This window comes from Odontomachus brunneus, unplaced genomic scaffold (genome assembly GCF_010583005.1).
Source record: "Odontomachus brunneus isolate Ranch 3 - 2012 unplaced genomic scaffold, Obru_v1 Obru_scaffold_208, whole genome shotgun sequence".
NCBI classification, from domain to species: Eukaryota; Metazoa; Arthropoda; class Insecta; order Hymenoptera; family Formicidae; genus Odontomachus; species Odontomachus brunneus.
The window spans coordinates 56,368-79,377 of NW_022639658.1; the positions used below are offsets into that span (position 1 = coordinate 56,368).

The 23,010-nt window shown below is 43.1% G+C and overlaps 1 protein-coding gene across 1 annotated transcript in view; it reads left to right on the plus strand.

The window, feature by feature from the left end:
* The window catches only part of LOC116852245, a 133,420-nt gene that overhangs the window by 38,196 nt on the left and 72,214 nt on the right, over window positions 1-23,010 (plus strand). The window contains exon 2 of the mRNA XM_032832408.1: window positions 4,823-4,951. Coding sequence (XP_032688299.1) covers window positions 4,823-4,951 — 129 coding nt within the window. The remainder of the gene's footprint in view (window positions 1-4,822; window positions 4,952-23,010) is intronic.

Sequence of the window (23,010 nt, forward strand, 5' to 3'; positions counted from 1 at the left end):
CTCTCTCTCTCTCTCTCTCTCTCTCTCTCTCTCTCTCTCTCTCTCTCTCTCTCTGCGGGACACCGTATGTACTTTCTCGACCGCGCGATCCGAAAACGTAAGGTCGAACGGTCTTTAGAGACCACGGAAAATGAGAATGAGTCCATTTAACAACGCAAGTCGACACAAAAGCATCTTTGTTGCATTGTATCTTTGTTGCTTATTGAACGCGCAACAAAAGGCAGAAAAATAAATACTACATATTGTGCACACACTGTACGAAAAATACATATTACATTCAGATGAATGTTGTTTCAGATATTTTTTGAGTTTATACATCAACAGATTTATTTTTTATGAAGGTTTATTGAAAACATCAAATTTATTCAAAGTGCATTCTGAATCCTGGTTAATTTCAATGTAACATATTAAATGAAAACAGAAATGCAATTTCTGCATAGATAATACTGCATAGAAACGAATCAATCTTTTCTTCGATAAAGTTTCTTGTAATATTTTTGTAGAAAGAATAAATTCCTCTTTTGAATATATGATAATGAGCTTTCCCAAAATTTATAATGAGTATATTTCGAGAGAGCGTACACTGAGAGAAAAAGATATCTAAAACATAGTAAATATTTATTTATTGGGTACTGATAAAAAAACATATTTACTAATATAAAATATTTTTAAAATAAGAAAATTCACATTTTTTTAAACCTTAATAAAATGATGTATTCTAGTTAAATAAAAAAATTAGATTAGTAAGTAAATATGATGTTAGTGTACCACCAAATAAATATTTATTATTTTTTAGATATTTTTTTTCTCACTGTGTGTATTATTAATTTTCATTGAAGATAACCATTACTTGAAAAAAGGAAAGTAAACTAAGCTTTTCTTAGCCATAGAATGATATTTTTCTGTGCGTGGGCTTGTGTCACTGAATATAAAGTACTCAATCTGGGAAGAAAGCAGCCATCGATTTGTCGTAAAAAAGATATTCACCTGATGGCAAAAAGAGCGCAAAGGAAGCGATTTTTCTTTATGTCTCGCATGTTTCACAAAATGCCCTAACGATTCCACGGAAAAAAAAATATTGTAGCAAATTTTCAGAACGCATCTTTCGTCGCGCTTTGAATTATTTTGTGGGTTAATTAGCTTTCAGGGAAAATTCGACGCGGAAATAATTGATGGCGGCACAGCGCGTGTATCGTCGTGCGCGCTCCTGTGTGAGTGTGTGTGTGTGTGTGGGTTAACGAAAAGCTTTCGCAAAATTCCAAATTCCGCTGACGTAATAAATGTTGCAAACGCAAATATCCGAAGCGGGCAGCGCACCCTCTGAAATGGCGTATGAACGTGGCGCGACGTGGGGTTTGGACGGTATTTTTTTGACCCTTTAAATTGCCAGGAAGGTACGGACGGTCGTTTGTTAGCCACCACGTGTTATCGCCGTCTTGAATAATACAGTCGGTGTGCTGTACGAAAGTTGTACCCTTACACCCTTTAACTAAATTACGCTTCGCACGCGCGCACGGAAGAGAAGTTTGAACATTTATACACGATAGATACGTACATATTTCCACTTGTGTGTGTGTGTTTATATGTATGCGTGTGTACGCGTATATTTCGAAAGATAAACTGACCGACGCGTTCATTCGCTGTCGTTGTTGACCTGCCGGTTAATATTTTACGCGTCCTCTCGTTCCTCTCACGAGCGAATTAATAATTTTTAGTATGAGTCGCCGCTCTCTCCGTCGCGATTATCCTCGCGGCTGATCCGTCGCCTCTTCGCTCTCACGCGCGTATTTTGCCGCACGATTCTCTTTTGTTTTCCTTTTCGGGAAAAGCTGAAAAATTATCGGCCCAAATAAAAGATACGAGATCTCGTGTTTTTCAACTCGACGACCGTCACATATACACACATAGAGTGAGAGAGAGGAGAGGGGAGGAGAAGCTTCGGGTTCCGAAATTGCGTCGGCTGAAAAAAGAACGAATTACTTCAATAGGTTTAAAACGCTGCAATGAACTGACACGTGCCTTCGAGGTATCGTTGACGTTAAAGGATCACTTGGCTAGTGAAAGAGATAAAAGTGTAGTCCACTGCGCTCTCTCTCTCTCTCTCTCTCTCTTTCTCTCTCTCGCTCGCTCGCTCGCTCGCTCGCACGCGCACGCGTAAAACGGTGGCGCGGACAAAATGGGCCACGAAGAAAAATACGAGAAAGCATACCGCTCCTACGCCAATGTCCGCGTACAGTAGTATAGCAGCGGCGAGGGCCAGCCGAACTCCATCGGTCGGTCGGTCGGTCCATCGAGTCTCTCGATAGTCGTGAAATCTTTCCCACATCCGTCTTCCGGCGCCCGCCCCTTCGCCTCCTACGATTTTTTTTCCATTAAAAGCAAGACGCCGCGCTCGCGCAAATCCCGCGTACATTTTTACTCTCTACCTTTCTCTCCACCTCTCTCTCGCGCTCTCTCCCTCGCTCTTTCTTCCTCTCTTTTCTAGCTCCGGTATATGTTTAAAATCAATGTTCAATGCACATACGGCTTCCTACGTCTCGCACGAGCGGCGGGAATGTGTGCACACCTCCACGAGAATATCCCACGCACGTCTGTGTACGCTCTCCCCTCCCCCGCCCCGCGTGCGCTCGCCGAGGGATTTCGAGTGCGAATATACGGGGTGTGCCGCGGAGACGTGAGAGCGAGGAATATATAGGGGACGAAATATAATCCAAATAGTAGTCGGATATATACATATATATGTATCTAATATGCGATAGTAGTGTGTACGTGAATGTAATTTTTTTTCTTATTTCTTTATATTTCTCTTGCCTTTTTTTGAGGAATGATCCGTCATCCTTCCGCAGCTGATTGCGCGCGCGATACTGATGTTTTAGCGTAGGATTAACGAGATATCCCGGTTTTTACATGTGTCGTCGATACTTTTAACGCTAACGAATTCACCAGGCTGCTGTAGCCGGCTATGTGTACGTAGACGATACCGTAATGAACGCCTGAATCGAATACAAATGCGTGCGGTGCGATACGTGCGGCGTGTTTGCGTGTACGCGTATATGCGTGTGCAGAGAAATCAATAGGTGACGTAGCGTTTCTCCGCTCTCCGCAATTCCCTCTCCCGTAAACAAACTTCGTTAAATTGCAAATTGATAGATCGCGATAAAGCGGTTTTATTCGCGAAGATGCCCAGATAGAGCCAAATAGACTTTCGTGATTATCACGAAGTGAAGCAATCAATAATGGAAACTCTATTGTTCTTTCTAAATATATTTATGAAGCAAATAGACTGTATTGAAGTAATCATTAAGTTTACGTTATGCGATAATTTTTTTGTTGTATTGTGCAGCAAATTTACTAAAAGTTAGTAAATTTACTAAAAGTATTCAGCACTTCGTGCATATCACACGAAGAAAATATTGTAGTAAAAATTACTAGAAAATTTTTGTAATATACAAAATCATACAAAATTATAATCAAAATTACTACCTGTTTAAAAATATTACGGATATTTGACTTCTACATACAAAGTGACTACCGACTTACTCGAGTAATTTTTCATTCATACAGAGTGAATTCTCCGCTCTGAATCGTTCAATGAATATCTTTAATCGAAATTGAAAAGTGAATCTAATGCATTACATCATCGCGGGAACATATTTATTTTAATCGATTGAAATACTGGCTCATATGTAATCAGAATCTACCCTAAGCTAAAGCGAAAGTACCGCCACTTTCCACTTTTGAGTAAGATGCTACTCTAAAATATTTAGAAATCCCAGTTGCAGTTTTATTTTTGTCATTCAGCACCTATTTTGATATTTTGAAGTTTATAATATAATCTATTTTGGCGCTAAAGAAAGTAAGAAGCGAAATTTCAGACATCAGAGTCAAAATAATAGTAAATCGTATCATTAGAATTAAATCTATATTGAGAAATTATTCGATAAGATATTAACAAACGGATATTTCCGAACAAATTACCGATGAATTTTTCTATCCGATCAGAAAATATCCGATAAGAAATATCGGTTCGTAATCATTTTTTGATCGGTTTATCTGATGAAATGCCATTATGATCGGAAATATTCGATTAAATTTAATCGGATATCCTGATCGAATATAAAAATTTATCGGTATTTTAAGCGGAAATATCTTTTGTTTATCGGATAATTTCTCTCAGTGTACCTTACTAACTTAGTTTCTACTGCGTTGTAGAATTCAAGGTTTAACATAGGGTCAAAATTTCGACTCGGGAATACGTGACGAAATCGAATTCGATGCGAAAGGCGCGATCTTATTCTTTTACTTTTCGTAAAGCGGTCTTATGAGTGACTCCACGATTCGCGATTAATGTATGTTAAACTTTGCAATCTCCAAGCGGAAAGGCCGTGCGAGCCGCTGTGTGTCGCGAGTAGCTGCTGCTGTCGATTCGTCGCGAGACCCGATGAATTTCGCTAACGAACCTCGTCGCAGCTGGTCGAACTTCCGGTAGACTTCCGCATCGCCGATGCGAGTGACGTTATACGACAGCGCGCGAAGTTTAACGACACAGTTGCACGTGACGCGCGCAACGATAGTAACTGTCGCGAAACGACAACGGGGATCTGTAGCGCGCGCAGAATTTTGCATAAGAGCGATACTTTTATGTCGGCCTATCGCGATCCCTGAAAACTGCGCGTGAAACCAAGAACCGCGCGTCTCCGTGAAATACGGCGGGCACGCGCGTGAAATTTTCATTCCGCGCCCGTTCCGATTTCCGCCTTGCGTTCTCTCTCGCCGATATTCGATGAATCAAACTTGACTTATGTCTACTTTCATGTTTCAGATTCCATGTCGCCGCGACGAAGGAGACGGCCGCGACCTCGACGTTTTCATCAGGAACGCGCGCAATCGAGGTCACGATATTAACACTTCAGCGGCCTCAAGCCGCCATCCAGCGTTCGTCCAGCGTTACGTAAGAGACTCATTTCATTCATTCACTTTTTTATGCAAGCCATATCCGCTTCCACACAAGTAAACACACGCACAATCGTGAACAAACGCATATCCTGTATCACGTATACAGAGCGACCAGAAGAGAAAAGGAACAAATCTTTCATGTGCGAGTAATTCCGCATTTCTCAGCCAAAAAATATAATCTCATTAGCGGAATCCTCTTATATATGTAGCTTCAAAAGGATTCTTGTAAAAATGCAAATTTTCTTAACCAGAAGACAAAGTTTCTAAATGCAATATTCTTAAAGTTGAAGCACTCTTGTCTTTTATCTAGAGCATAAGTTTTGTCCTTAATACAAATTTCTTCTAATAACAAGGGCTTCGAGTACACGCAACGAAATTGTACAAAGCAGTCTTCTACCATTTTGCCAAAACCACGAAAATTATTCCTTTAGCGCGATTCGTTTAATTTCGTCACTATTATAATAGATGAAACGAAGAAAAGGATCTGAACAATTCAATTGTGAGTAAATTGTTCGGGTGAGCGTGTTTATTGTATAAAGCAAACAGCCGACCGGCTGTGGGGCTAGTTGTCATTGGTCGGCCGACCACTTTTTGCGAATGTAGTTGTCAAAATATAAGTTAAATAGTGTCTTATTTATCTTAAAAGCCAAATGATCTTTTTAAGATTTATACTAAAATTTCTTTATTTCTTCAATACTTTTTTTCTAAATTATTATTTTATCAGCTTTCCAAAAATTACGGATTAATTTACCGTAATTTACAGGAGCAAGTAATTTACCGTAAGTTACCATCAGACTTGATTATTTTCATCTCTAATATTAATACAAGTAAATATGTTTATTAGTATCCATCTTGAATAAATATCGTTTTTACTTTTTAGATACGTATTCTCTCAATGCAGGAAATAAAATCTTATAACTAAAGATCTTTTAAAGACTTAGAATATTTTCCTTTTGGTCTCAAAGAAATCTCTCCTTCTTGAAGTTATATATAAGAGGATTCTAAGCATGACATTATATTCTTTTGGATGCTTTAATTTGCCCCACCAGCTCTCGCTCGCTCATTCACTCATGGAAAAACGTGGCCACCCTGTATAACGCACGCATATATGCGGGGCCATTGTTATGTCGCAGGCTTTAAGTCCGCGGCCTCTTGAGACGTTTCGTCGTTCGCGTTCCCTTTGTCGCCCTTAAAAGACATTCCGCGAAATGCCGAGGAGAGAGAGAGAGAGAGAGAGAGAGAGAGAGAGAGAGAGAGAGAACCCCCGGGCGAGATCGCGCGTAAGAGTCTCGCTCTAACGAGCCGCGCGACGAGCACCTTTGTGCGTGCAGCCGCAACGAGGATGGAAAGGAAGGGATCCGATTGAATTCCCATTCGGGTGACGGTCCGCGTCGTTTAAGCACGGCCTAAATGGCGAAATCGCGCGACCTTTATATTTTTATCCGTCGATAGCAAGCCTGGTTCCGCAGCCTCCCTCCGTATCAGTCACAATGGACGACTCAACCACCTTCTCTTTCTACCGCTTCATCCCTCCTATTCGTTCCCTATTTTATGCAATTCCCAAGGCGTCGCGACGACCCGAAGCTACCCCGAGAAACTCCTCGCAAGGGTGCATTTCCGTGAAACTTCCCGATCGCCGCAGGGTGCAGGAACCTTCTACTCGGTCCTCTCTCTCTCTCTCTCTCTCTCTCTCTCTCTCTCTCTCTCCTTCTCTCACTCTCGCTGTCTCTCTGTCTATCTTTTATTCGCTCGCTCTTCTACCCGCAGGGGTGCTCGGTCCCTTCCACTTCTCTCGTTCTCCTTCTTTTTTTCGCTTCTCGGGGCGCAGTTTGGCCCTTCAGACCTATCGCGTTTCTTTCTCCGTCCTCCGCCGACGGGCTCCATCAACGCCTGTCGCTTAGCCCGCGGCGCCGCGTTGACGAAAGCAGGAGTGATTAGATGAAGATAGAGTGGAGAACGAGAGGGCGTTTTGCAGGGTCGCGAGAGGAAATTGCCGGGACGAGACGGTGTCTTTTCCGGGCACGAGGAGGCGCCTCGCGCCCAATTATAAGGCGATCTCTCCTAACGATCTTTTTCGTGGATTCGCGCCGTAATTTCGGAAATATTCGCGCGAATGAGATGCAAAGTGAAATGACATAAGTCCGATCTGTAAAGTTCGTCAATCTCATTTTACGAAAAAATCAGCCGCCGTTCCTTTTGCTTTCAACGGGATCCGGTCGTGAGAAGAGGGGTAGTTTTACCGCGTAGGGCGCTCCTCGTCGTCGTTGCGCGATGTTATTCCCCGGCTGTCGCTCGGCATTTGCCGATCTTCGTAAAATGTCAGGCATTGTTTGGCCACCCGGGTGTTCGCATTATCGCGGAGACGTGAGAGCGCGCGACGTTAACTACGCATGCAAGTAATTAAATGCGACGAAGCGCCGGCGTGATTTTTCCCCCGTCGCCGTGCGATTCGTTATCGTCAGTGTCGGCCTTCTCGTCGTATCGTTAGAGAAAGAAAACAGGATTATTATAAAACGCAGAATGTGTAGGAACGCGAATCCGCCCAAGGTGAACCGTGAGATCGCCCGCTTAATTTTAACCGCGACTGCCTTCACGGCCCTGAAATATCGCTCGCGCGTCTCCTCGCGCCTTCTCCAGTGATCGCTCGCAAATTAGCGAACTTTGCGAGATTCGCGCACAATGGAGTCGAGAGACTTTGCGGCTGGAGACGACGAGTCTCTTCGTCGTATCGGACCGGGATAATTCGCGGCGCCGCTCGCGGAAACGGAAGCTGCGTGGAAATACAGCGCGCGAAAAAGTTGCGGCCTGGATTGTTAGAGACAGCCGCGGGGCGGGCTTCTCAGTTCCGTCACCGTGGTCGTGCATTGTCCGCTGCTAACGAGAGGAAGATCGCCCGTCCGAAGCTCACATTCGGCCGTATCGGCAGCTTTATCTTTCCAAGACTTTTCAAAGAATCCGGGATCGTTGTTGGCCAACGAGGAAGTTACGCGGCCGCGAATTTCCGCCCTCAGGATTCTCTTCGCTTTGGCGAGATGAAAACGTGTGCCGTAAATTCGGGGTAATTTGCCCCCGGAGTTGCCCTTTCACGTTTTCTCGCAGAAGATACACGCGGAGGAAAAGGTTTGGCTAAATTAAAGCTGTATTGTCCACATATTTCAGGAATAATGAAAATATTTAGAAAAAATTACTCGAATATAGACAGATGTACGTGAATTTTAGTTACGTCGATTTGTAAAAGTTATTACGTGAAGTGGTTCATGTAGCATTCATATTTTTACTGCAAAAAATGACGAAATAGAATCATGAAGGAAATACGAATGAAATAATCGAAATTTGCTCAGAGGAATATCATGCGAAATATGAAAATCTGAGTGTAATTTTTAGTAAACTTGTGGTTGCGTCAATGTAACAACAAATTTACATTACTGCATGATATGAATTTAATGATCAATTCAGTATTATCACCTCTAATACAGTATTTTCATCTCTTATGTAATTTAAAAAATTATACAATTTCATCACATCATCAATTGTCTTGTTGTGTTAGTCATGAAAATCTATTCGAGTAAAGATTAATTCTATCGTATCGCAAAAAAGCGATCGCAAACAATTGCCATTTTGAAGTGTGAACTTGGTAAACATGATGACGTCAAGTGACGTTTTAATAACGTCCTTAACGACAATGATACGTCATTTCACATAATCCTGCTACTTAGGAATATTTTAAATTATGCTGTTGCGGACAATGCTGTTGCATTGCTATCTTTAGTAAAGGAACAGATAGTTAAAGAGTAATGACAAAAATCTGAAGTTTTGTATATATTTACTTGAAGTATTCAAAATGATGTATGCAAAGTGTCATTTTGATTCAGAATTTAATAGTCAGAAATAATATAAAATAAAGTACATAAACTACAAAAACGTGAAGTTAACGTACGTTACTCAGAAAACAAAAATATTAGCGTATTTCTAATTTTCAGTTACTTTTTGCGGGAACCATACGAGCAATACATTACAATGAACGAGTAAGATGCGTTTTGATTGAAGGACACAGAATTTCTAATTCTCGCAACCAAATTTAATTGTTGAAAATAAAAAATTCTGTTTCCTTCCACCAAGACACATTCGATTCGTCCACGTTAATTCAACCAAGTTTCTTTCTTCCAATATATCCTCCAATATTTTCCACAAACAGCAATACAATATATTTCCCAAACTCTCATTGTGTTCCAAAATATAATATACTAATTAAGAAGTTCCAATAATTCCATGTATAATTAATTTGTATAACAAACCGGACTAATTAAAATTTCATAGATAAGCTCAGCTCGTCGGTTCATGATCCAACGATACGAAGTCATTGATATTAATATATTATATATAATACAAAAAAATACACACACATACACACACACACACACATATATATATATATATATATATATATATATATATATATAATGTAACGCACGAGGAGCATCGGCTCGTGCATTTCTTCCTTTCCTTTTTTTTGTTCTCATTGAAAATTCGGTTGCAATAGCGGCCCCGCCGCGATTGATCGCCAAAGAGTCCGGACTTTTTGGAGCGTTTAGTTTGCGACGGGAACGCGCCCGACCGACCGACCTCTCGGGGGCGCCGACAATATTCATGGTAATCCAATTCAAATTAATTCTCGTCGGTGGGAGACGACGACGGTCGCTCTTCGTCCGCGTTCGCTCGCTCGCTCGCACGCGTGTCTCTTCCTACCGAATGGCGTCTCATAACGCGGCGGAGGAGGTTTGTAACCGGAAGTGACGTGAAATATCACGCCGCGACGTAATCGGCCTTCCCTCCCCCCCTCCCTCTGTCTCTTTCGCTCTATCTCTCGCTCTCTCCCCCTATCTCTCTCCGTCTGCCGCGCGCGCTCTATCCGCCGGCGGATCTCTCTTCGAGGTTTCTCTAATTGTTACCGCGGGCCTCCGCGGTGTTAATCACGCGGCCCGGCTGAGACGGTAATTCAGCATTACTGGAAGACATAACGCCCATTCAGATCCGCGGGCGATGCCGGGCCGCCCCGGCTTGGCTTATTGACTCGCGTTTATTAGGTCCGCGCTGTCGGTCGCGCGAGTAATCGCGGTGTAATTGGCAGAGTAATTTGACTCGGAGGGAATTCGCCGATGGAGTCCTCCAACGCGAACGAAAGGCGCGGCTGTCTTGGCGAGTGGTATCCTCGACTCTTGTTGCTCGAGAAAACGTTGCTCGTCTTTCTTTACTGTTACTACGCATGAAAGGTGTTCCATAATATTATTCCACGTCAACGTAGAGACGTGCGTCACGTGCTGGCCACTGTTGCCAGCAGATTGTCAATAGCTTCGTGACATCTTCTTTGAAAGCAGGCTTACCCAGAGCTGATGTCATTTTCCGCGCACTTACTCACTGATATACTTTAATTAATTTCTTAATAATTATTCGCAACAGAGGTGGAGGAGCTTCGTCTATATGCAAGTGTTAGCGCGCTGAGTGATTCACAGAAACTGTGTCCAGTTGATCTGAATAATACCCGCAAAAGCAAAATAACGAACAGAATTTGGGCATGAAAAAGAATTTTAGTTTGTGCGACGGAATAGAGGCCAGATGAAAACTCGTTGACGATAAACGATATCTCTGTTATCGTACTGGAAAACATTCGTCTACATTGCGTTAAAACTTTATCGATATAACTGATAACAACGGACCGATAGAAATCTCCTACCGATAGGAATCTTTATCCAGATAGACTTTCATGATTATCACTACGTGAGACAATAGTTAATGAAAAAACTCGACAATTCTTTTTAATTACATTTACAACGGAAGTATATCCTTCAAATTAATTAATTGTTAAATCTACACCTCATACAATAATGTGAATTTTTTTGTTATATCAATACAGCAATAAATTTACCAAAAATTATACTCAGATTTCCATATTACATTTTACATGATATTGTTTTCAGCAACTTTTCATCATTTTTCTCGTATTCCTATTTCGCCTTTCTATGTGAAAAAAAAATATCAATATCACATAAACCAACTTTAATCAACAAATCAAAAATAACATGGACACGTAACTTTAACAAATCGATCAGTGATATTATTCCCAGATTTATGTTCACTTGTTTATCTGAGCACATCGAGTTTCCGTCTGATCCCCCCAGTCAATAGAAAACTACCCGGATAAACTTTCGTGATCATCACAAATGAGATAATCGATGCTGGAAATCTTATAATTCTTTTAATTACATTTATGAGGCAAATATATTGTGTTGAATTAATTATTGAATTTACATATAATAATTGCATTTTTGTTACATTGATACAGCTACAAATTTAGTAAAAGTTACACTCATATTTTTATATCACATTTTACATAACATATTATTTTCCAGATGGACTTTCATCATTATCACAACGTGAGACAATCGATGATGTAAACTTTATAATTCTTTTTAATTACGTTTATGAAATAAATGATGCTGTATTGAATTAGTTATTAAATTTGTATCATATACAATAATGTAGATGTTTTGTTATATTAATTCAGCAACAAATTTACTAAAAGTTGCATTCAGATATAGATATTATATTTTACATAAAATATTTTGAACAAATTTTGATAATATTTTTAATATTTCAATATTTTCTCGCTTTATATGATAAATGTGGTCACAATCTGATCAGTCATAAAGGACTCAACGTTGAAGTTGATTTAACATACTCAAAATCGCTGTAAAGTTTACATACATCAGTCTATCGGAGTTTAAGCAAATTTTAATCTTTTCTTTCGTGTTTCAATTTCACCAAGCGATGAATATGCCATATGAACCTCTCATACAAGAGACGCAATCTTTACATAAATGAGTTGCTGTCAAATTTATCGTCACCTATCTACCCGAGCAGTCACATGAATCGAGTTTTCGTGTGAAATCTGTTGTTTGGTTTGTCGTGTCGTTTGAGGCCTTGGATGTTATAATAGGAATGCCGCGTAGTTTTGGCATTCATTTGGTTCGAGGTATTGAAATATTTCAATTGAAATATTAAAAATATTATCAAAATTTGTTCAAAATATTTTATGTAAAATATAATATCTATATCTGAATGCAACTTTTAGTAAATTTGTTGCTGAATTAATACAACAAAACATCTACATTATTGTATATGATACAAATTTAATAACTGATTCAATACAGCACATTTATTTCATAAACGTAATTAAAAAGAATTATAAAGTTTACATTATCGATTGTCTCACGTTGTGATAATGATGAAAGTCCATCTGGAAAATAATATGTTATGTAAAATGTGACATAAAAATATGAGACCACCGACAATGCTTTCGACTCTCTCGAAATCTGCGCGCGAAACGACGAAACGCTCGCGTGTCTTTACCGCCCACGCGGTACGGCGATGTACGGCGACTTGCACAAAGCGCAGGGCGGTGTAGCGGACGGTATAAAGCGGCGCCTCCGTCATTAGGATGCCGAACATTCCGGCGAGTACGAGGCCAAAAACGGCAGCTACTTCCGCGGCTTCCTAACTCGGCGTTTCCGCGTCGCGGCGCGGAGCCGCGCTCTCTCTCTCCACGTACGATCGAAATTCCGCGCGCGTCTCCGCTCGCAGCCGCGCCCGCGGCCGGCGCGGTTAACCGAATGGGTGATTAGCGCAGCGCGGCGGTTAAATCGTAAACCGACTAGTTAACCGGCCGAGTCGGTTAGCCGAGCAGTTCGCCGGTCGCGCCGGCACAGGACGAGAGCGGTTCACCGGCTCTGCATTGTTAACCCCGACGCCGCGCTATTCCGACGTAGCTTCAGCTGCACTACGCATCGGCATTCAGCAGCCCGAGTTGCCGGCAATTACGAAATATAAATAAATCGTCGCGAAAACGAGCCCATCCGTTCGCCCGCCCGCTCGCAGCGTTCACAGTCAGACCGCGAGAAATTCGCGAAGCTCGCGCTCGAGAACCGTTCCGTGGCAGTTATTAATTAGCGCGTTTAACACGGACGTTTGACTTTGACCGACTTAGATAAAGCAGTTGCGCGTTGCATTGACCGCGAGTCGTCACGAGTCGTCAGCTGCGCGCGGCGAGCTGTCCTAATGTCCTAATGTAAGATAAGAGCACGGGTGTAGAGATAAATTAAATGACTCCTCGGCTCAAGGAAGACGTCGTCTCTCTTTCTCTCAGGGGGACAAAAACGCGTGAAACGATTAAAGCCGCCGATTAACGCGGCTGCGCGAGATTTATGCGGCGCGCCTAATGGAAAACTCACACCTTGACAGAAAAGCAGGAGCTAATCAGAACTCGCGTTGGTAAAAAAGCAGAAATTAGTCGACTACCATCTGATCATCAGCACGAGTTCCGATTGGCTTTTGCTTTTCTGCCAAGATGTGAATGCGCCCTAAAATATCGTCACGCCCGCTAAGACAACGATGACACAAAGTGACGAACGACGTCTTACTCCGCGTAAACAAATTCCCGCAGACAGGCGGACCGTGTCTTGTTCAGAACGATGATTGAGAACCGTGAGCGCGACCTGCGTTAGCCACCTTGTTGGCCGCATACAAAGGGCGTTCGTTGTTGCTTGTGCAACAGGATCGCGCTAATAGACGTTCGCTATGAGATCGAAATGAAGAACGAGAACGTGCCATTGGTGAGCCAAGGTGACGGGCGGAAGTGTAAGCGCGTACAACGCGGTCGTAATGCGCTAATAACGTTACAAAAGGTGATCTCTATGAGCGAGGAAGAGGTTCGCTGTGCCGATCGTGGGAGCAAACGCACTATAGTAGGGGAGACCTGGTTTCAAATGGCTCCAGAGGTATGTTGCTCGTGTGCTTTTTTTAGTATTTATCGACAGAGGAACGGGATACAAAGTCGCAAGATGCTCCTTCTAGAAGAGAATATAGTTTTCCCTAAGTTTTATTAAAATTGGGATGATATTGCAGTTAAGAAATCGAAAAAACTGATTTGATAGTAACAAAATAAGTTTTCGAACCTCATATTTCCTGTTGATATTCATCGTCGTGATTGACGTGTTATTAGCTCGAATAAGCTTCTTGCAAGTGTATAATATACCGCTTCGGATAAAAGCAAATAAAAGCAATTTTCATTCATAAAATAATTGAAATCGAGCGTACCGGTCGGATGAGGTAAAGTTGGCGCATAATTAAGGACCGGCAGGAGCGCTGTGGAGACCTCTCGGGCAGACTCCGGAACTACTAATCAGGAACTACATATTTTATACGTGACCTTTTTGCCTTGCGCTACGGAACAATTCTGAATCCGTTACCAGGACAAGATCTGCATGTGTTTGCATTACTGCATGTGTTTGTATCTTGATTATTATAAAATAAAATATACGATTAACAAGATCGTCACGGGCATTAACACATAGCAGAATGCTGCTTCTGTCATATTTGTACAGTCAGTCGCGACAATTAGTTGTCTAAGCAGTTCTAACTTCAAAATGCTGAAATGTGAGACATCTAGCTCCGATCTCCCATAATTTCCTCGAGCCTGAACGAGGAATTTCGGTGGGAATTGGTATTCGGGATGACGCTAGTGTTGGACATCGTTTAAAACGTTTTGTGACTAGAATAATCGGCAAATTAATCATCAAAATTAACCAGTCGTCACATATATACTGAGAGAAAAAATACCTAAAAAATGAAAAATACTTATTTGATGGATATTTATAACATATTTACTTATACTGATGTATAAAGTATATTTTAAATAGGAAAATATATAAATATATATAAATATATATAATAGAAAAATATATTTTCATAAAATTTTACATGGAAAAAAGAAGCGTAATTGGATTATAATTAAATTTCTGATGAAATATGAACGAGCCAAAAATGCCGGTTGAAATTAATTATTTCTGATTAACCTAAACAGAATTCTGGTAACTTCAACCGGAATTTTCTGATTCGTCTACTTTTTACTAGAAATCTGGTTAATCTCACCAAACGCTTTTCCGATATAATTTTAATGAAAACAATTGTTTATTCTATTTATATGATCCTAGTTAGATAAAAGAATTTAGATTTAAGTAAATATATAGTCAGTACCATCGGATAAATATTTCAAATTTTTAAATATTTTTCTTCTAGTGTAAAATAACAAATACTTTCATGGATTCCTGAAATTAATCATTAATTAAACTTTCATGTGATTATAACACAGATTAATAATGAATTTTATCGATTGTATTATTCGTGAAATTACACTGATTGGTTTCGATTATTAATTTGCCGATTATTTTAACCAAAGAAACGTCTCATCGATTGATGTCCAGCATTAGACGCTGCCAGGATGGAACGCGCGAGAAACTCATTTTCGAAAAATTTCGCGCGAGAAACTCATTTGCGAAAAATTTCGCTTCGACAGGAAGATATGCCGATGTGTCAACGCAGCCGCTCGTGTCGCTTCTCGCGGGCGCGGGAGCGTTTGAGGGTGGTGCGCGGACGGAAATTACGTTATTTCTTCGCAGAAGTCACGGGGATATTGATGTAAAATATAGCGAGCATATTCTCTCGGTCGTGAGAAGTATGAAAACGCCGCGTAGATGTGAGCTTGAGGGAAGAAGCCGTCAGTAGAATGCAAACCACGTCTGCGAGCGATGTTTGCAAATACGATGTTCGGACGGCGAAGAATGGCGGGGAGGCGTCGTAGCCGGCTAATTTGTCATTTCCTCTGACATTCCTGCTCATCTGGGTCGTTTTGCACGCGGACGCCAAACTTCCACCAGCGCGTGAGACACAAACCTCTTTCTCGCGCGCGCACGCGAACACGCCGAACACGGCTGCGCGGTTTTTGCACGCGCTCTGGAGAAAGTCGCGATACATAAGGCATCCCATTATATATCGTTGACCCATAAAATGTTTAATTTTGCGGTTCGTATCCTCCGCGAAAATCGCGAGCGCTTTTTCGTGTCGGAAAGTGGAAGAAAGAATACGCGGATGCAAGAAGAAGAAGTGGTAGTCGGGATGCGCCGGCTGCTATTGAGCGCGCGCATGTCCCTACTTTTTAAACTGGAATCTACTCGAAGCTGCACGGCTAATTGTACGATCACGTACTCGGTGTCGATAGCTAGACGAGCGAGAGAGGACACGCGACTCCGCGTGCGAACGCATACGAGCCGCGATGCAGCCGCAAGGCTGACTGAAAAATCGTAAGGGGGGACAGGGGAACGAGTCGCTAGCTACGTTTTGCAACTTTACAACACCTTCTCATCTAAAAATACCAACAATATAAGGCCTGAATCAAGCAGCTCGATATACCGACACGTTGATAAAAATAAGATCCACTTGCAAATTACAATTATCCAACTAGAAATATGATCCTGATCAAGTTGATTCCCATTTGTTATCTAGTTTGTACAAAGTAGGTTTGTACTAATTACTAAGAATTCTTATCATTAATAAAGTTCTAATTGTTACGCTGCGTTACATCACCTATCAGGAATAGATAACATCATCTTATATAAATCAGATAATTGATTGGTTATCAATCTGATCAGGACCATGGATTAAATTTCTAGTCTACACTGAAATTTCTCTCGAATACTTTGGTCTAAAAATGCTAACGACAAAAGTTTCGTCCATAAATTAAACGGTGTGATATATCACCACAAGATTAAAGTAAACGAATTATTTTGTGCAGATTACAATTATGATTCGTCTGTAATCTCTTTATTAGCTATAATTGTGCAAGAATGACTCAATTCACAAGATTATGATTTCTAAGTTTTAATTTTACCAATAAGTAGTCCATATATCTCTCTATATAAAACAAAAAGAAATATCCAAGTCTTATAAGATGCCGAAAAATAATTAAAAAACAGTCTTTATTTTCTACTAATTATACCATCTTTTACCAGTTGCGTCTTTTTTATTCATTTCTCAAGGATTAAAGGTTGTCAATGAATACCTTTGAATCGAAAAAAATGGACGATGCTTAGATTGATTGCCGCGAGGAATCTCACTGCCGTCTACTTTTTAGATCATGTGTTAAACGTTCATCTGCATTATTCTCGAGACGTACCTCGTGTGGGTTGGATCATTCTTGCATAACTACAGCCAATTGCTGCCGCGATCGGCATCCCGGGCAAACTTGCGCGAAGAGACGAGTCGGGAATTGTTTCCGTGCGAAAGGAAAGTCAAAGATCATTCTCTCTGCAGCCGCACGCGAGTCCGATGCGGCCCTGGACCGGAAACTAGCCGGCAACGAGCATAGCCTACATTAGGTACCGGGGACTACAATCGGCCTAGCGGGGGCTAATCCGGCGGAGAGGCATTTTCATCCGGGGTTTCGGAACTTCCCGGTGGATTCCGATGCCGCTCATACTCTCCCCGAGGAGAGGACGGGCGGAGGAGAGCGAGACAGAGAGACAAGGGGAGAGAGAGAGAGAGGGAGAGACGAGGAGGTGCCTGCCTTCCTTTCGGCCCGGAACTTTGTTGCGAACTGGAACCGCGCCGCGGCCAAAATCACGAGGGGAACCAATTGCTATTTCAACGATGCACCGGCCGATGCGCATCGCGGCATTGCTCGGATGCTCTTATTTCCGCGCGTCCGTGCTTCGTATCTCGCGAGCTAGCGCACCCTTGTTCGCGCTATCACCGACCTTCTCTCCTCTGTGCCCCCTCCCGCGCGCAGCGGCGATGCCCGAAATCCCAGGGTGAACCGGCCCGACCATTTCGACTACGCTTTCAGGACCCGTGTAATCGCTCTCGCGCGGTCCCGTAATTGAAATTTCACCGCAAGTCTGCGCGGCGCGTGCGCGCACGCGTTTCAGGATAAATACGGCGCGCAACCGGAATGAATCCGCAATGAATTCACGTTAAGCGCCGTAACACGCGGCGGATGCTGCTGCTGCTGCTGTGGTATTAGCACTACCACCGCCGCCGCCGCCGCCGCATCGATCTTCCACCGGTGATTTCAGCTGGCGAGAGCGAGACGCGAACGGAAGGAAATCGCCGTTGTTGTTTGTTGGGCGCGCGGTAAGAAATCTCGACGAAGAAATAACAACGGACGCACGATAATTAATGATCGTTAACGGTCGAAACTGACGAACGAGCCCGGGGCGGGCGGGTCTCGGGGGGCGTCTATTTTTCTACAAGTCTCTTTTTCCGCCGCTCTCTTCTCGCTCGAGTTCACGCGCGCGTAATTCACTTCAGCGTGGGAGAGTAATCTTGATTGGCGCGTGAAATTACCTGAAAATTCCTAAGATCGAACGAAATATCTTTTCTCGTTTTTGTTATCTGCTTCTCTCCCTTCCTCCCTTTCCCTCTTGAGTTTCACAACTCAATAGAGAGAGAGAGAGAACGCGAGACTGCGGTATCCGCGCGCAAATGACGGGATTTGCGCGGGGCAACTTTGTTCGGGAGCGAAGGAGGGTCGCGTCGCCGCTAAATGCCATTTCAACGATGCACTCTGCTGCAGCTGCAGCGGCCGCCGCATTATCCGAATGCTATTATCGCGCGTGCCGCACGCCGATATCCCGCCGATCGAACGAACGAGCGAGCGAGCGAGCGAACGAGCCACCGCCACCAGTTTGCTCTTCGCGCCGTCCATCTCGAAACTATCCATTTTGGGGCGCGCGCTCAACGCGCGAGAGCGGCTATTATTTTTTACAAAATCCTGTCGGTGAGAAAGTGAATTTGCGTAGATTATAACTGCGATCTCGCGCGCGCGTCGATCGTCGATTGCCAACCGCGGCCTTTTAATAACGTATCGCCCCGTCTCTCCTTCCCGCTCGACGCCCCCTGGGTCCAATATTGATTCCATCGCGCGGCATGCGAGGCTAGGATTGCGTACGTATATATGGATTTTCAATGCGGAAGCGCGTATCGTCCCGGCGGCATCGATCCCATCGTAAATACGGACTGATATCTGTCTCCTCGGTGTCCCAATAAATGAATAATAAAGGCACGCGTGGCCTTGTGTGGGAATTATAATCGTGTCTGCCACTGCATCGCGATTAGCTTATCGAATATTCCGTTTGGTGCCAGGCCCACCTAGATGAAACGCTTGCATTTATATAGGGATGATGGAGGTTATGTGAAAGGGAGGAAAAAGGGAGAGGAGTCCCGCGCGGCTTCGTCCGCGCACCCCCCGTCGAAAAAATACTCTTTTAATTCACAGTAGACTGAAGAATCACGCCGATGAAAGAGCCGTTTTATTATGCTGTGGGTGTGGGTGCGTTCACTTGTGCGCGCATAATATCGCAACCCAGTATGAGCATAAGAAAAATATGTGGGTCAGCGGATTGTCTCGAGTGTCAAGAGCACGCGGTGCCCAACACGACGCGAAATTGCGAGTTTCCAAAACGTTGGCCAGCGCAAGTTTGCCCGTACGCGATTCTCTCGCGGAGCGAGTATTGTATTAGAATATTGAGAACTTGAATATCAGAAACAACGCGAAGGAACGCACAAACGGAGCAGCTGTTTCAAAGTGAATTCATCCGAATCGAAATTTTGAGCCTATGTTGGACCTTGAACTCTATAATGCAGTAAAAGCTAAGTTATTTTAAAGTAACGTAAGTTTAATTCTAATAATACTATTTACTTCTACTTTGACTTTGATGATGACTCTGACGAATGAAATTTTCCTTTTCGCTTTCTGTAGCGTCAAAATAAGTTGTATCATAGGCTTCAGAATATCAAAATAGGTATTGAATATCAATATAGGTATAGTGAGACTGAAAGTAGGATCGAAATTTTGACTCACGTACCCAGATAGACTTTCATGATTATCACGACGTGAGACTAACGGAAGACGTGAGACGGTGGAAGTTCTACAATTTCTTTGTTTAATTACATTTATGGGATAAATATGCTGCATTGTATTAACCATTGAATTTACATCGTACGATAATGTGAAATCCTTTCACTGCTGTCACAATACAAATCTGCTAAAAATTACCTAAGTAGACTTTCATGATCATCATAACATGACAATTGACGATGAAAACTCTATAATTCTTTACATTTATGAGACAAATATGTTATATTGTATTAATTGATCAATTTACATAATAAAATAATATAAAATTTTTGTAATACTCGATGATGAAAACTACAATTTTTTTGCTTACATTTATGAGACAAGTATGTTATATTATATTGGTAAATTTATATTTAATTGGTAAATTTAAATAATATAAGGACGTAAATTTTCGTTATATTGATGCAGCAACACAAATTTTCCAAAAGTTACTCTCAGATTTTCATATCACATTTTACATAACATATTGTCTTCAGCAAATCTTGACAATTTTTTCCGTATTTCTTTCGTGTTTCTATTTCGTCTTTCTATAATATAATATAATATAAAGATATAAATGCCATATGGAGCACTTATAGAACATGCATATCCTCACAAGTGGATCAGTAAATTTGGCGCCAAGAATTTGCATACATCTCTGTTTATCTAGAGATAATCAAGAAATCTGTCTAACAGCCTTCCTCCCGCTTTTTCTTCTCCTAATTTCTCCCGTTATCCTCCTGCGGTCCTCCGTATACTTCCTCCTGTGTACTCTCTCGCTCCCCTCTCGCTTGAAGCGCAATACACACGCATATCCTTGATGTGTGCGCATGCGGGGTCTAAAAAAGGTGGCCGGGCCATTCGATGGCAGCTGTTCCACATTTGAAGGATGGATATTCTTCGGGCTTTGTCGTCGCGACAAAAGACCCTCTCTCACAAAAGGCCGACGTGGTCCGAGCTTTGCGCCCTACGTCTCTCTTACTCTCTCGCCCTGCCTTCTCGCTCTCTTTCTCTCCTTCTGCATCCTCCTCCTCATAGGCATGGAGAGCGGCTAGAAAGAGAGAGAAAAGGGAATAAGTATTCGTAGACCTAAGTTCCATATGCTCTGCACAATTTCAACCTCCGGTCTGCGTCCCTCCATCTCGCTTCTGAATATCTTTCTCCTTTCTTTTTCTCCTGACGTCTTCATATGATCTGAATCCTCTCGCATGGCCACCTACACGAGGCGGCTTTTCACGAGACACAGTAGTTTCTTTGTTTTTCTTTCCAGCCAAAGGGATCAGTGTGAGCGCGTTATCGCCCTAAAGCGACTGAAATCGCGTGAGATCTCTCGCATTTATGAACATTCGATCGGTTTTCGCAAAAAAACGTGCGGCAGGATTAATAGTGTGTCGTTAATCTTGCAAAGTTAATATATCGTGGGTGAAAAAATTGGAGGAATTTTTAAAGAATTTAATTTAATTTGAAAGAGAGAGAGAGAGAGAGAGAGAGAGAGAGGCTTGACGTGGAGAGCTTGGCTGTATCTCCCGAAAATAACTTTACTTTGAAAATATTTGAAATAAACGTTCCCCGTACGCGCGCGCACGGTTACTTTCGAGAGTGCGCTGCGCGCGTATTGTTATTTATTCTAACAGATAAATAACAAACGCGAACGCGAGGATACGCTGCTATCAACACAGGACACGGAGCCACGTACAAACAACCGCGGAAAATGGCCGCGCGTATCAAAAGTTCGCTGAAAACAATTAAACGTCCGTGAACCGTGCGTTTTTCCGGGGATATGTAAAAATTGCTCTCTTGCGCGACTCCTCCGCCTTTTAGCGCAAGAGACCGCTGTTCTCGCGAGCATTAATTCACCGCGCTAAATCACGCGCGAACGCGTCTCCCTTTCTCCGTCTCGCAGCGAGAGTCTTCGTGGCCGTCACGTATCTTGTGGTCTGTTCTTTTCAGCTGCGCTACTGAACTGGTGCGATAAGTTAGAATGAGAAAAAGCATACTTGTCTCACTTTAACTTATTGCACCGGTTCAGCAGAGCAGCTAGGAAGAACAGGCCATCGGTGAGCGGCGTTTCAACGCGCGGCAAAAAGCGAAACGAGGACGGAGCAGATGCGCGGACGCCGAGTGTTTTTCGCACGCGAATCCGACGGCGAGGAATCCAGCGACGGCTTTCCGGGACTTTCGGCCGGTTTCCGCAACAAGCCGGGCCGGGCCTGTTTCGGGACGAGAACCTCGGGACGAGCTCGGGTCAGAGAGTTCACGGCGAGAATCGGCTCCTCCGCCGCGTTGGTGACTAATGGGTTTGCTACGAGCCTCCGCTTAGTCGACCCCGTTTGACCCCGACCGGGGCCGCGTAGTTGCGAGGCGCGTACAAACATTTACGACGGAATCGACGACCCGCGGCGACGGTTCCGCGCCAACGAGAGATGGTCGTCCCACGCGCCTTCACTGAGTCACGCTAACAATTCAGTTCATCGACTGGAATTTCGAGAAAGAGATTCCCGCGGTCACAAAAGTCATCCTCAGCACGCGTCATGATCAAAGCGATGTTTCACGAGACACGCCCGCCGCAGGACGGGACCTTCGCGGGGAAATCAAACGGACGCGCTCCACCACCCTTGCCCCACGACGACTCTCGAAATAGAGTATTCAGATTGCATGTAGAATTGAATGGAAGGTAATGGTATTCTCATTATTAAGGTTACACCGGTCATTACCGTCCATTCTCACTCCGCTGTGGATTTGATTTCGCGAATGTGTAATTGCTTCGTTCGCGTTTTAAGTGTATCCGTACAGGCGGAGGAAGCGGACGCGAGAGATCCGCTTTCGCTAAATAAAAATTCAATAAAACGGGGCACACGACGAGGCGACTTACTTTCGATGAAAATAACGCGCCGGAAAATTACCAGAGAAAATCGGGATGAACTCGCGGAGTAACAGGGTGGGAGGGAGGTAGAGAGGGAGGGAAAGAGAGAGATAGAAAACGAGCGCGCTTTTCCGGATATTAAGAGTTATAGGAAACTCGCGTGTCGCGAATCGAACATCCGCTCGTAAAAGGCGGGAATCCCGATGCGTGCGAGCAATAATATCCGGTTGAATGACCGAAAATCGATTCGCCCGCGCAGCTGCGATAGTTTCGTAAATAAGCTACCAGCCTCCGAACAAAGCAAAGGGGGCTGGACCCGAATTCATTTTATCCCTCTTGCCCACACCTCCTCCCTCTCTCTCTCTCTCTCTCTCTCTCTCTCTCTCTCTCTCTCTCTCTCTCTCTC